Below are 13,624 nucleotides of genomic sequence, written 5' to 3'. Positions count from 1 at the left end.
ACAATCAACGAAGCTTAGAGCCATATAAGAAAGAATCAACTCGATACTAGTGGAAGAGGAAGCGGAGGTCTTCGACCGTGAGACGCCCAAGCGCCGCCGTGCTGGAGCCCACCGTGCCTTCAAACACCAGCTGCTTCTTCTCCTACAACAGCATCATCATTTGCACCCGAGAAGAGGCCGACGCACCTGCAGCTTCAAGATGCGGTCTTCAATCGTGTTGGCAACGATGAACCGGGTCGCGCGAATGGGCTTGAACTGCCCGAGTCGGTGCGTGCGGTCGATCGCTTGGTGCTCGGCCGCCGGGTTCCACCACGGGTCCATGAGGAAGATGCTAGTCACCATTAGTCGCCGACGCGCCACTCGTAGCACAATTGCTGGGACGCGACCGTGAGGTTGAGCGCGACGCCACCGGCCTTGAGACTGATGAGGAAGATTGTGAGCTTCGGGTCGTCCCGGAAGAGCGTGAGCAGCTTCTCGCGCATCGTCATGGGCATGCTGCCCGAGAGCTTCACGCAGCGAATGCCCGCGAGCTCGAGGCGGTGCTCAATGAGGTCGAGCATGTTGACAAACTGCGAAAACACAATGCCCGACCCGCGCCCCATCCGTCGCCAAGGCACTGGAAGACCTGCTAGTTTTTTCTAGTAAAAGGACTAGAGAAATTGCTAATACAACAGTATATATATTGACAGTATTCGATATATTGACAGTATTCGAGAAGACCTCCAGCACATCGACGGGTTGCAGGCGCAAACGGCAGAAACCCGCGACGAGCTTCGAGCGAGAGTGGCCCACCTCAACGAGTGCGACGTGCTTGCCAACGAGAGCGAGGTGCTTGCCAACATGCTCGGTCAAGAGAACGCGGGCCTCAGATCCGAGGGCGATGACCTCATTTCTGAGCTCATCGCCCTCGGATCTGAGGCCCGCGTTCTCTTGATCAAAGGGAGGGAAAACGCAAAACCCGCACGACCATCTTCTTCATAATGTCGCGGGCCATAAAAGGAGCCTTCATAGTAGAGCTTCCAGATCGACATATTGAGAGAAAACTTGGATTTGGTGAGTAGCCATTTTCCTGTATGAAGACTGGATACAGCGTTTATCGCCAATTATCTTGTATTATTTCTGTATCCAGACTTCAGACAGGAAAATGGCGCGCTTTTGATCCGATACGAGATATCTTGCTGCGATGCAACTGCCGTCGTCGGTTGCCGGCTCCCTCTGTGACGCTGTCGTAACGCCATTCTCGGATCACAGGTCGTCCAATCGTGCCCTCTGGCCGATCTTGCGTGCTTGCGTCTAGTGCAGTCCTTGGCTTGAATGCAACAACCGAGTGTTCCGCGCGATGCTGACGCCCCTTCCCGCTGCTGCTCTCACGATCAAAGCAGCTACTATCACGCGATTGCACATCCGGCACTGTTGTACAATATGACGTAAGAGACGGTCGAGTATCGGCACAGCGACACGCGTGCGATATAGTAGCGCCACAGCCCCGGAGATCTCACAAGTAAAATCAACTCGTATGAGCTTCCTTGGCGAGCGTGCGATACGGACGGAAAGGTAGCTCCGAAAGGCTTTCCAGCGTCTCGCTGGTGGGACACGTGCCCGTAGCTGTGCCGGCCATTTCGCGCTGCTTGTGGGTGGTGTCATCGTCGGCAGCGAGTATGAACGCTGGACACGAGCTGCAATCAAGGGACGGCAGTTGTAATATTGATCATCGTAGTTGTTGCCTCCGACAACTGTTATCACACCCGTCCCGCGGGTTTTTGCCATAACTTAAATCCACAGACAGCTCGTCGTCAGTACGTAATGGCGACCAACTCGATGCGCCCGCACTTTTGACACGCCAGCGGCACGAGCTCTTGGCTCACAAAGAGCTGCGCCTGCTCTCGATGGAGCATCGGCGGTGGGACATTGTCGTGGTCGAGAAGACAGTCCAGTTCGTAGCACCGAAACTGTCTCTGCGCCTGCTCGATGGCTTTCGCCCGCCTCGAGCCGAGGCCCATGTCGTGGGTCATGAGGTAGTGCTCGTCGTCGACGCCGCCGCCTTCGCTGTCGGTACTGCAGCCGCTGTACCGTGGTGACAGCCGGCACGGGAACGCCGGTGGCGGTGGCGGCCCGAGCGCAAATTCGTCGAGATCTTCGAGGAGATCCTCGTCGTCGTCGTCAGCCGCTGGGTTGGGTGGGCGTACAGGCGCACGGTAGTCGACCCAGTCGCTGAACGGGTTGTCGATCGCCGGTGGCGCCGGCGGTGTCGGCGTCGCTTTTGGCGGCGCCACGTACGCCAGGCGCGGCCGCGCTGCCGGGAGACTATCACGAAGGCATACGGGATGGCGCTCGCGAGAGATTAGGTTTGGCTGTGACGGCGGCAGGTGCGCAAGGCTTCGCGCGGTCGCCGTCGCTGGGCCCGATGCCAAAGCGGGTGTCGTCGAGGTCGTCGACGAGGCTGGCGTCGTCGAGCCGCGCATGGCCGGGTTCGCTCGGAAGAGCGCGTTTGCAAGCGGGCCTGTTCTCATCGCATGCAGCAGCAGCCAAGGTCGGAGTCGGGCGGCCTCTCTGCGCTGGCCTTCGAATGAAGAGCCTCAACCGCTTGGAATTGCGCCGGCCAATCGCAGCGGAATGGTCCAGCGAGTGTAGCTCGCATGAATGATGGTCGAAGCTCTGGATTGTTATACTTCGATGTCGCGCCTCCGATTTCGTATTGTATGACAGAGTATTGGTATTCAGAATTAAATCCATTTATTATATTGGGACAAAGGTCGGTCGAAGTTTTGGGTTTTTGGTGTGCTTGGGGCAATATGACGCGGCGTTTCAAGGAGCCAGCAGCACACTCGAGCGGATGATGACGCGGATTGAGCGGCCATGAACAAATGAAGGAGAAGCGACCACCATAAGCAAAAGTATGTACCCTAATTTGTGCTGGTCGAATAGCTCGAGGATGGGTGCTTGATAGCAAGACAGGCGACCCCAGCCCGCATTTCGTTGATAAAAATTGCGCTGGTACGATCTAGAAAGGTCCTTGATTATCGAACGTTTGAACCCAATCATCCGAATGCATGTTTTCTCTCACACTCAATGTGCAAAGGAGGATCAACTACACAATGATGACAATGGTGATGCAGTAGTGTACCTGCAGCTCGACTGGAGTTGGTGCTGGTCCGCCATTTGCAATTGAATTGAGCTGGATAGGAGCTGTGTGAATCAAAGACACCAGTCTCACCTCACAATCACGACCACAAGCAGCACAACGTCGTCGCACTCACACTGACAGCGTATTCCTCACGCATGCAATCACAAATCTTCGCGACGACGACATCAATGCTGGAGTGCATTTGCCTAGAAAGCGCAGCAATTAACTCCGTTTATGAAAGGCAAGCGCCCATACGTATCGATTATACTGAAACGCAGTTGGATGCATTGCAGAGAGGTCGGTGAAGTGCAATATCAAGACGAGGCTTGCAAAATGCGTGCAAAATGCAATATGCCCAAAGGGTAAATCCCAGCAACAAAATCCCAAAAACGAAGTTCGAAGATTCGGGTGATTGGATCGAGCTCCGATTGGTAATGCTCTCGAGTCGAACAAGATATATTGTCGTCGAGCGTGGACATGGGAGTGTGCCACCAGCAAGCCCATACGTAGAGCTATACGTAGTCTCTTGCTTTACTCGGTCGCGAAGACGAGGACACTACGCATCGACTGCCTTGCCGGGTGTGGGATAGCTCATGGCTGATTGCTCAAAATCTCCACTGAGTTCAACGTTTCCATTGGCGTCCACGCTTCGTCACCACCAACATTCATGCCGCCTGCAAAAGCCTCGTGGCTCACACTTGAAAAGAATGGTTGTGAAGAAGGGCCACCGACTTCAAGTAATTCAGACGTGCCTTTGTGTCGAGAAAACCCCTCGACGTGACGCTGACCACCGCAGCCACCCACACGAACACAGTCGCTTTGGTTGGAAATATCCAACGAATTAACATTCGACACAATTGTAGAAAATATCAGGGCTCGGGGAGTGAACAATGCATGTGTACAGTCCACTTCGGCATTAGAGCTCTCACCACCACCACCAAAAGTGTCTTCTCGAAGTCCCATGAGGTTTTGCAACGAAGGTTACCGAAGATGGTGTGATCGGGCCTCTAACTCTCGATCTTCTTTTATTTCAGTTTTGTAATTAAAATGACGTGGCATACCGTACTTTGACGGTATGCTGCGTTATGTTAACGTAATTGTACCGTAAAAGTAGCGCGGTCGCACATGCCTCACGATAGAGATCCTAGATGTGATCCTTCGGCACGACCAGCGGTGCCAAGGCTGGCGCCGATAGCCGATCCAGTTCATCGTGTTTCCGCTCGTGTTTTCGTCGCTCGTTGTCGGTGTCGCCGGCAACAACGACCTCAAGCCGCTCGGCCGGCTCTCGCTCAAGTCGTTCATCTACATTGAGATCGTGACGACGCTGGTGATCATTGTGGGTCTTCTTGCTGTCAACTTGGTCAAGCCTGGTGTGGCCGGCATCACCCTGCCCAAAGACTCCTACAGTGAGACCGCGCGAGACAAACTTTGGTGGTTGATTTCTTCCGCTATATGGCTCGCACGGCGACGAGACGATGGGATTTGGGATCCCAGACGTCCATTCTACCAGCATGCCAAGTATGAGCGATTTCATTTTTTGGGGTTTTGCCGGCCACCACGCGCCTCAGCATCGGGCCTGGAGCCGCATGCGTCCCGTATCCGGAATCCCGGATAGTATCGCATCAAACTCACGCGATCCAGCAATTTGAACTAGCTATACTAGCAACGTTATCAAAGGACTTTCTTATCCAGCAACGACAGCGCCTTCGAGGGTAAAAATTACATTGTTTTCATGTACTAGCACTCTTGGCATTATTCGGTGGAACCTGCACGCCCATGCCAACTCCTAATGTCATTTCAGTTGCCGTGGCAACGACCGCAACGACCAAGCGAATCTTGGCCCACCATCAGGCACGAGGATTGGCCAGCTATACGTCAGCTACAGCATGTGATTGGTCAAATGACAGAGCATGTCCAAACCATCTGTGGTCAGTCCCAACGGCACACTCAACGGCACACTCAACGGCACGGACGCCATGGGTCTGGCCGAGACGTTGGCCGAGGCCATCGAGGCCTCTGCCCACCTCCAAGACGCCGTCCGCGCAGGCCACGAGGATGAGATCAACGAAGTGGTCGCGCACTTCAACCAGCTTGCCTCGGCGCTCGGCGTGTCGCACTGGATCGTGAGCGACGACATGCTCCTCGACTCGCCGACGCTCCTCCTGCGTCTTCCCGTCCTCGACAAGATGCTCACGCAGATGAGCTACCAAGTGTCGGCCACGGATGTCACGCCGACAGACGACGACGTTGTGGCCCGAGCAAGCGGCGGCGCTGCCCTTTTCGGCTATTGCTTGGGGTTTCCTGGCTCGTCCAAGGGCGTCGAAGCCGCCATTTTACAGCCGCCGACGCACTGTACGCTGGAAGCACCAACGCTCGGCAGAGATTTTCGAGACACGTGGTTTCCCAGCGCCGCCGCGGCCAAGGACTTTTGCGCTGCCGTCCGATCCAGCCGGCCGACACGCCATTGCGGTATCTACGATCTGCCGCTGCGGGGGACGTCGGTCGTGCACGTGGCGTATGCCATCGTGCCCATGAAAGCGTTTGCTTTGGACGTTCTCTCGACGCCGCTAACCGCGTCCGCGGTGGCGGATGGGGCGCGTGTGACGGACGTTGTGACGGCCCAGAACTTTCTGTTTGACTATGGCTCGCACGTGTGCAGCGGCGTCTTCCACGTCGGTGGCATTATCTGGAAGAAGGTCCAAGTGAGCACGACGACGGACGAAGCGACGGCCTTGCTGCAGGCGGCGTGCCCAGCGATGGGAAGCTGCGACTTTTCGATCAACTACAGCAGCTTTCCGTACCAGAGCTGCATCGATGTGTGCGAGAGCACGCTGCACGACGCGCGTCAAACACGGTGCGACATTATGACAGAGATCAAGTGCACGGGGCCGGACGCGCTCAGTTTTGCGATCTTCGAGCAGCGACTCGTCCTCGACCCGGCGACGTGGCACGTTATTGTTCGTCCGACAACGCGCGTCGGTGTCTGGGATTTACTGGCGGCCGCCGGTTTTGAGCGCGCTGCCTCCCTCGTGCGCGATGCGTGGCTCGACCTCGTCTCAAAACGTGACTTGCCATCGGACGTCGCTGCGGCGGTCCGTGCCGTGTACGTCGAGGTATGGCTGCACGATCCGACCATTGGCACGGAGCTCAAGCACACGCGCGTTGCCTGCGCTAACGCCGCCGCCGTGGCCATTTCTCACCTCTTCGACGCGTCCACCGCCGATACCGTCGAGAGCAAAGCGCTGGTCGACGTGGCCTTGCTCGCGCTTCGCTTCGACATCGAGTTCCACCAGACGTTTTTGGTCGACTGGTTGTGCGAGCCACGCCTACACGCAGCCTTGTGCCGGCTCGTTGCGGCCAACGACTTGGTGGCGATGCTCGAGCTTGGAGCGATCTACACTAATGTTCTCAACGCCGTGTTGGTCGAGGCGGGCATCAACCTGGACGCGGCGGTCGATGAGGCACTCCAGCGTGCCGGGCAGCTGGCCGCGCTCCGGAAGGACGCCCCCAAGGTTCAAAGTGCCATGCACACGTGGTGTGTCCCTGCGCTGGACGTACGCGACGTCCCGATCGCTGTCAAGATCCTTCTCGACGTATTCAGCAAGGCAGCGATGCCCGATGACGCGCTGTTGACCGCGCGGGTTGGCGAGCTGATCGCGACGAACATCTCTCCCAGCGGCCACAAGGAGCTTTCTGGTATCGCCCACAAGTTTGGCTGCACCGACGACGGCTTTCAGAGTACTCTCACGCGAGAGCACATCCTTGCGATGGCCGATGCGATGCTCACGGCACTCGGCGACGGTGCGACGGCCGAGAGCTCGGACGAGGAGGAGCTGCCCGCCCCCGTTCTCGTCAAGAGCGAACCACCAGGCCCGGTGATCCAACAGCCCATGAGCCATCTCTTGACAGTCGTAACCAAGCCGAACAAGACGACGGACCTCCCCGGGCTCATTTGGTACACGCTGAAGCACCGTCTGAGTCTAGTCAAAGAGCTCTACACCACGACATCGGGCGTGAAGCGCAAGCGGGCCGATCGGCAGGTTCAGGATGCGTCGCCTCCGGGGCCAGTCGTCTTTGATGGGCTTTTGAGTCTTTTGGACTCGCTGACGCCGACCGCGCGCGCCGAGGTGTACCGCCTTCTTCTCGACCGCCGCTACCTCGTCCCCTTCCTTGTCCCCTCGACATACGACGAGCTTCGGAGCGAAGCGGGCGCGCTGGGCCTCGTCAAGACGCGGCTCGACAAAGGCCAAGCTTCGCTCATGCGCGACACCTCGGTCACGCGCGTGGCTGTTGTCTCGGAGCAGCCCACGCGAAGCAGCGTGACGAAAGACTGGATCAAGAACGTCTTCCACGTCGACTCGGTGCACTGCCTCGACCGCACGCACGGCAACAACGTCACGAACGCTGCTGTCGTCGCCGAGCTCGGCTGGGGGTTTGTGCAAGAAAACACGGAGTTTACGACCGTCATGGTGCTCCACGTCATTGGCGACTACATGCTGTTGGCGCCGTTCATTACGCAGTTTGCCGACGTCTTGGTCGTCGACACGGGGGCCCGACCCGTGCGCTTGACGCTGCCCCGGGGCACGGTGCTGCACTGGTGTCACTCGAACGACGACGAAGACGAGTCGTACCTCGACGACAAGGTGCACATTGTGTCGGTCGCGCTCGCGTGTCCCATGTCGACGTCGTACGAGCGCATCACGGCGCACATTTTGCAGGAGCCCCACGATGCGCCAAAGCAGCTCGTCGACCAGCTGTCGCTGCCGAGCCTCGTCCAGCGGGATTGGCTAATGCGACAGAGAGTGGCGGGCATGCTAGCAGGCACGGACTTTGCGACGCTTCGCACCAAGAAGCTGAGGCTCCAGCGGCGGTTTGCTCACGAGTCGGAGCTGCGCATTGCGCTCCAGCGGGAGACGAGCGTTCCGAACCAAGCGGTGCTGCGCCAGCGGATCGCTTCAAGTGAAGCCGTTCACAAGAAGGTCGTGCGGGTTGTGTCGCAAACGCCGTTGCTCGAGTACTTCTTGTACGTTCTCAAACGACCTGATGTTGCGGACCGCGAGATGCGCATCATCGACCTCGAGCGTCGACTTGCCGAGTGCGGCGAAGCGATCACGGCCAAAGCGCAAGCCGAGTGCAGCCGGGCCTTTGTGGCCCTCAGCGAAGTCGACGACGAGGATACGCGAGCCGCCTACGCTTCAGCCCTTGCGACGTGGAGCAACATGGTCACCGGTCTCGAGCACCTCTGGCGCGAACTCTCGCACATGTTTACGGCCGACCCCGACGTATACGCGTATCTACCGTCGCTGGCGGTCCAGCACCTTCTCGATGGCTTCTCGCTCGAGCTCATGGACGGTGACGCTGGCATGGTTAACGACAAGTGGATCCGCGCTATTCTTCGCTGTCTCGACGAAGCATTGCCGGCCAACACCCGCGTCTTTGTGCTCTCGGTCATGGGTGTCCAGTCGTCGGGCAAGTCGACGCTGCTCAACAGCATGTTTGGCGTCCGACTCCGGACGAGCGTCGCGCGGTGCACACGGGGCGTCAACTTGCAGCTCCTCGCTTGCGACAACGGCGGTGCGTACGACTACATGTTGCTACTGGACACGGAAGGCATCCAGTCGCCCGAGTACGTCGGTGTCGAAGGCACAGTGTGGCGCGACAACCGCATGGCGTCCGTGGCCATTTTGCCTGCCGATGCGACTATCATCTTGACAAAAGGCGAGTCGACTAACACGATCAACGACGTGCTCCCGATCGTGCTCTCGGCCTTTGCCAACTCGGAGCTTGCGGCTGCGTCCGGTGGCCATCTCGCGACAAAACTCTATTTTGCGTTCAACCAAATCGATGTGACGCAGAGAAGCAGCATGGTCACAAGCCTGCGCGCGCTTCTCGACAGTCTGCGCAGCAGCGCCAAGCAGATTGCGACTGTGCGGCAGTCGCAGGCGGCAACGGCCACGTCCTTTTTGCGCGACTTTTCCACTGACATGACGGACGAAACGACGAGTGCAGTTCGCTTTCTGGGGCTCACGCAAGGCCAGACGACGCCGCCCAACGACGTGCCACTGCCCGACTTTGGCGACCGACTCGTTCGCTTCCGAGATTTCATGCACATGACGGCTGTCAATGACGGAGCGTGGCAAGCGCGCACCGTCGGCGAGCTCAGCGAGAGCTTGGACTTGGTCTGGATGTGTCTTCAGAGCGCCAACTTTGAGCTGGACTTTGCGTCGGCCCACGAACGCGTCGTCTACGACCGGCTGGTGCAAGCCATGGCAATGCACACGCAAGAGCTCGCCAAGATCTACAGCGAGGCGTTTGACTTGGTGCTGCAGACGATGAGCGCCGACAGCGCGGACGACAAGGCGCCGGACGGCGACCGCAGCAGCAAGTACGAGCTTCTCCTCGCACATCACGTGGAGAGCACGGTGGCTTCGCTGGACGCTGTCGTCATGGCGACGCTGAACCAAAATGAGTTTGCCAAGTGGGCCACCGCGATGGAAGCAACATGGCATGAGAAGAAGCAGCGCCAAGCGTCGCACTCGGTGCGCCTCGTCCAGTCCAAAGTCCAGCACTTGTTCGACTTTGACGCGATCACCAAGGCGTACAAGGAAGAGCTGCAAGCGGCCATCGTCGACCACAACGCCAAGTGCGGCCCCGAGGCGACCTTGGCCGCCTTTGACACGATCTTCAACGCGATTTTGGACAAGGCGCGCCACGCCAGACCGGCGCTCGCCACGCACGTGCCCAAGCTCGTGCACGACGTCCTCCACGGCAACAATATCTTCACCCCGGACGAGCTTCGGCTCTTGACGAGCAACGACGACGACGCGTCATTCCTCCAAAGCGCGTGGCAGTCGGCGAGAAACTGGGTGCGGCGCGATGAGCCCTCGCGCGACGCCAAAGTCGCCGACGCGGTGCGCGATCGCGTGTGCAGCGACCTCGCCGACGTCGACCGCTACGCAGACGACGTTGCGCTCACGTGCGTCATGAGCATCAAGCGCCTCTTATCCACGATGCAATTGAAGCCGTCGGAGCTCAAGGTCGGTCTCCGTGCGCTCCACGAGACACTCACGACAGCGCTCCAGCAGCGTCAAGCGCGCTGGGACGCGGTCAACAGCGTCGTCGCCAAGTTTGAAGCGTTCCGGCCGAGCATGCTTTGCTTCGCGCAAAGTGTCTGCGACGGTCAAAAGGCCGCCCAGCTGCTCTCGACGACGCTGAACGAGTGGCTCGGTCTCCATTTGACCAAGGCGTTTGAAGAAGAAGTCGTGAGCGTCGTCGCGTCAGCGCTCAAGGACGCGCGCTGGGTGCGCACTGCCGACGCGATGCAGGCCGCCTTGGACAAGGACCTTTTGCAGCTACTGCGAAAGCGGGAGATGGACGCGGTGCTGAACCACATCAAGCTGCCGGTCGAGCATGCTGCGGGCGTCATGAGCCACCTCGTGTTGGCCCAAGTGCAAGAGTGTCATCTTCGTGTCGCCGAAAAGCTCGTGCGCGACGTGGAAGACAGCATTGTGAGCGCGAGTGCCGTGGCGCGTGACGCCGCCACCAAGCGCAGCAAAGTCTTTGTCCACGCACTCCGCCTCAAGCTCCAGAGTCGGCTCAAGTGCAGTGGTACGAGCGCGCTGATTGAGAGTCTGCCGTCGGTCGCGGGGCTTTTGATGAACTGCGACGACCAAGGCCCGTCGGTGTTTGCTCTCAGAGCCCATCGCGACGGACTCAGCGTCCCGCAAAGTCTTTTGGCGCGCCTCAAAGCTCTCGACGTTCATCTCGGGCCATCGGTCTTGTGGAGCTCGTCGATCGCTCACAAGATTGTCAAGGCCATCCACAACGAGGCGTACGGTGCGGTCGATGGCATCATGCCGCGCTGTGGGAAGCCATGTCCGCGCTGCTTCTGCCCGTGCACCAAGGCGCTGGGCCATGTCTCGACGACCGACGACGCGCTCCACGACACGTACCATCAGCCGGTAGGCCTCACTGGTATCTCGTGGAACAAAACCAACGAGCTGGTTGAGTCGAGCTGTGCGACCAGCGTGGTCGAGAACAACGTCTTCGTGTTTACAAGCGGCAGACGACCGTACAAGGAGTTTGAGACGATCTATCCTGGCTGGGCCTTGCCACGCGTGACCAAGTTTCTTCCGCTGCGCGAGTACATCTTTGCCAACTGCCAGACCGAGCTCGTGCAAAAGTACAACAAACTCAAGTGCTCCAACATCCCCGCCTCGTATACCCACGACATTGGCGACCTTGAAAAGCACCTCGATCGTCTGCTGCGTTAAGTTGCACTTATCAAACATTTTGGTTTTCCAAATAAGCTTGCTCCTCGGTTTTGACCAGAGCTCAAGATCGTCAGCGTCCTCTTCGCCATTACGCAGTGGAATACAGCAGTAGACGGGTGTTTGAGCACGTAATACTTGACACCTACTACACAATACTAGAACCATTAGGTTGGGACACGGCAACGTGTTTGTATCAATCTATCAGTACGATAGTCCTACCGAGAAACCGTTAAGATGGGCAGGAACCGCCGGGCTCCATACGATGGGACTGTACAAGAGCCTAGTTTCCAAGTTGCCTCTTTGCATACACGCCGGTGTTTGGGGTGCACGGCCTCCCTTTGTCTGGCGTTCACAGTTTGGTGGATACAGTGCCAAAGTTAGCAACCACAACTCGCTCAAGAAGACGATCTTGGGTCGCAACACGATAACAATTCTAGAACAACCGCGGTGTCAAAGAGCGTCGTCGAACTCCCGCAGCTGGTGCACCCAGAGTTCAAGAGTATCGCCCATCGCGATGTGGTCATGTGGAAGCGCGTCGAGTACGAGACCTCCGTGCGGCGCGAGTGTCACCGAACGAACCAAAGCTATGCCGCGACGTGCGTTCCGCTCCGGGAGTCGTTTGCCCCGTCGGGTTTCTCGAGTTCCTCATGAAGAGCAAGTGGAAGCTATGGGACGACTACACGCTGCTGAACGTACCGGATGCGAAGCTGTGGGACGCGATCAACGACATCATGAAGAAGCAACCGAACATGGCGGTGCTCACGTACGACAAGGTTTTCGCCTCCGTTTCGCTCGACTATGACGAAGAAGATATCAACGCGCGAGTCAACAACTTTGTCTTTCAGGCCAGTCTGGCAATTGAAGAGCATGGTCGCAAGGAGAAGCTCGAGAACGATACGCTCAAGGCCAAGATCTTCAAGGCACTTGTCAAGCGGCTTCGTCCCGACCAGTTGAGGATGGACGTCAAGCAGCTGCTATATGAGAAGCTGGCGGTCGAGCCGCGAGCTGGCCTTGCGCACCTCGAGAAAATCATCTTCAAGCGGGCGAATATACATGCAGAGCCATGGCACGGCGCCAGTGCACGTCGATGCCACGTAGTGGGTCGTGCGAATGCTCTTGTAGAGGAGCTGCCACACGTCGCGTTCGGGTCTGAGGAGGACGTAGACAGCGGCATAGCCTGTGGCTGGTAGCAGCGTCGCGCCGCCGAGCCAGATGCAGCGCAGTTGCAGCGCGCAGTTGTGCACTCCACCGCGACCGAGAAAGGCTTGGACCTGCGTGTGAAGACGACTCGACCAAGCAGGGTCAAGAGCGCAGAGGGAAGGTGAAATACAGCCTGTCGAGTATTCCTGGACGAGACTGGCGACGTCCGTTGGTGTGAGCGGCCATGGTAGCAAGACGTTGCCAAGGCGCACGTCCGGGTGAGGGCATCGACCAGAGGTGCAGAACGACGCATCGATGAGCTGGCGGTAGGCGGCTTGGCAGCGCTGGTGCTGACGCTCGTGGTCCCAGAACGGGTGGAGGTCCACCAGCTGCGTGTTGTCGTCGTCGATCGGCCAGTCGCCCCACTCCTCGGCCATGACGAGCGAGATGTCGACGGGATGCAAGATTCGAAATGAACGCAGTGTTTCGCAGGAAATACACTGTATGAAATAGTGGCAACAGTGTCTGTTGGCCAATATATTGGATCGCACCTGGCTGTCGGTCCAATACAAGTTACTCAACTTGTATTGGAGCTCTGTTGCCGCGTCGGTCTTGTTCATAGGAGACGTCCGCAACATGCTGGCTCGCAGGTAACCCCAAGCCACCGATTTCGACACATTTACCTACGTTTTTGCATCTTCCAACTCATTAGATGCCATGTTGGAGCGCCGATTCTGTCGAGCGCATGTAGTCGCGTCGGTAGATTTCTGCTTTGCAAGCCAACGGTACGCGCTTCAGTCCCGTAGCTGCGCTCCCTTTTCCGTCGTCCATGGGAACATCAAGGTGTTTCTCCTCTCAACGTAAAAACCTCTCACGATTCTCCCTTGGTAGCCAGCGCCACAAAGGGAAAGGGTCCGTCGTTTCTACACAAAAACAGCAGCAGTCGCCAATTCGAGCCCGCCATCGGCATGACCAGGCACATGCCCTCGTGCGCGTGTGAATCGGGTAGCACTGCTACCTCTTAAAGGGGGAGCCGGTGGCGGTGCTCGGGTTGGCGCTGCTGCTACTCTTTTGCTATCCATCGTAT

The 13,624-nt window shown here is 58.0% G+C and overlaps 4 protein-coding genes across 4 annotated transcripts; 1 reads left to right on the top strand and 3 right to left on the bottom strand.

The window, feature by feature from the left end:
* Nucleotides 1-44: 44 nt before the first annotated feature.
* Nucleotides 45-602, bottom strand: SDRG_13532 (adenosinetriphosphatase; the record flags this gene model as incomplete). Its single annotated transcript, XM_008619625.1, has 3 exons — nt 45-142; nt 187-331; nt 370-602. The coding sequence occupies 3 exons, from the start codon at nt 600-602 to the stop codon at nt 47-49; spliced, it is 474 nt and encodes a 157-aa protein (XP_008617847.1). The 3' UTR covers nt 45-46.
* Nucleotides 603-1,677: 1,075 nt separating this feature from the next.
* Nucleotides 1,678-2,611, bottom strand: SDRG_13531 (hypothetical protein). The gene has a single exon (XM_008619624.1). It carries the CDS (start codon nt 2,508-2,510, stop codon nt 1,794-1,796), a length of 717 nt encoding a protein of 238 aa, XP_008617846.1. The 5' UTR covers nt 2,511-2,611; the 3' UTR covers nt 1,678-1,793.
* Nucleotides 2,612-5,034: 2,423 nt separating this feature from the next.
* Nucleotides 5,035-11,431, top strand: SDRG_13530 (hypothetical protein; the record flags this gene model as incomplete). The annotated part of the gene is made up of 1 exon (XM_008619623.1): nt 5,035-11,431. The coding sequence occupies one exon, from the start codon at nt 5,035-5,037 to the stop codon at nt 11,395-11,397; it is 6,363 nt and encodes a 2,120-aa protein (XP_008617845.1). The 3' UTR covers nt 11,398-11,431.
* Nucleotides 11,432-12,371: 940 nt separating this feature from the next.
* SDRG_13529 (hypothetical protein) lies at nt 12,372-12,974 on the bottom strand (the record flags this gene model as incomplete). Its single annotated transcript, XM_008619622.1, has 1 exon — nt 12,372-12,974. The coding sequence occupies one exon, from the start codon at nt 12,972-12,974 to the stop codon at nt 12,372-12,374; it is 603 nt and encodes a 200-aa protein (XP_008617844.1).
* Between the last annotated feature and the right edge of the window lie 650 nt (nt 12,975-13,624).

Source organism: Saprolegnia diclina (genome assembly GCF_000281045.1).
Source record: "Saprolegnia diclina VS20 unplaced genomic scaffold supercont1.61, whole genome shotgun sequence".
Classification (NCBI taxonomy): Eukaryota; Oomycota; class Saprolegniomycetes; order Saprolegniales; family Saprolegniaceae; genus Saprolegnia; species Saprolegnia diclina.
This window is presented reverse-complemented; position numbering and strand designations above follow the sequence as displayed.

Bases quoted from the DNA above. Each gene is read 5' to 3' on its own strand.
- SDRG_13531 (XM_008619624.1), bottom strand. From the start codon at position 2,510: ATGAGAACAGGCCCGCTTGCAAACGCGCTCTTCCGAGCGAACCCGGCC.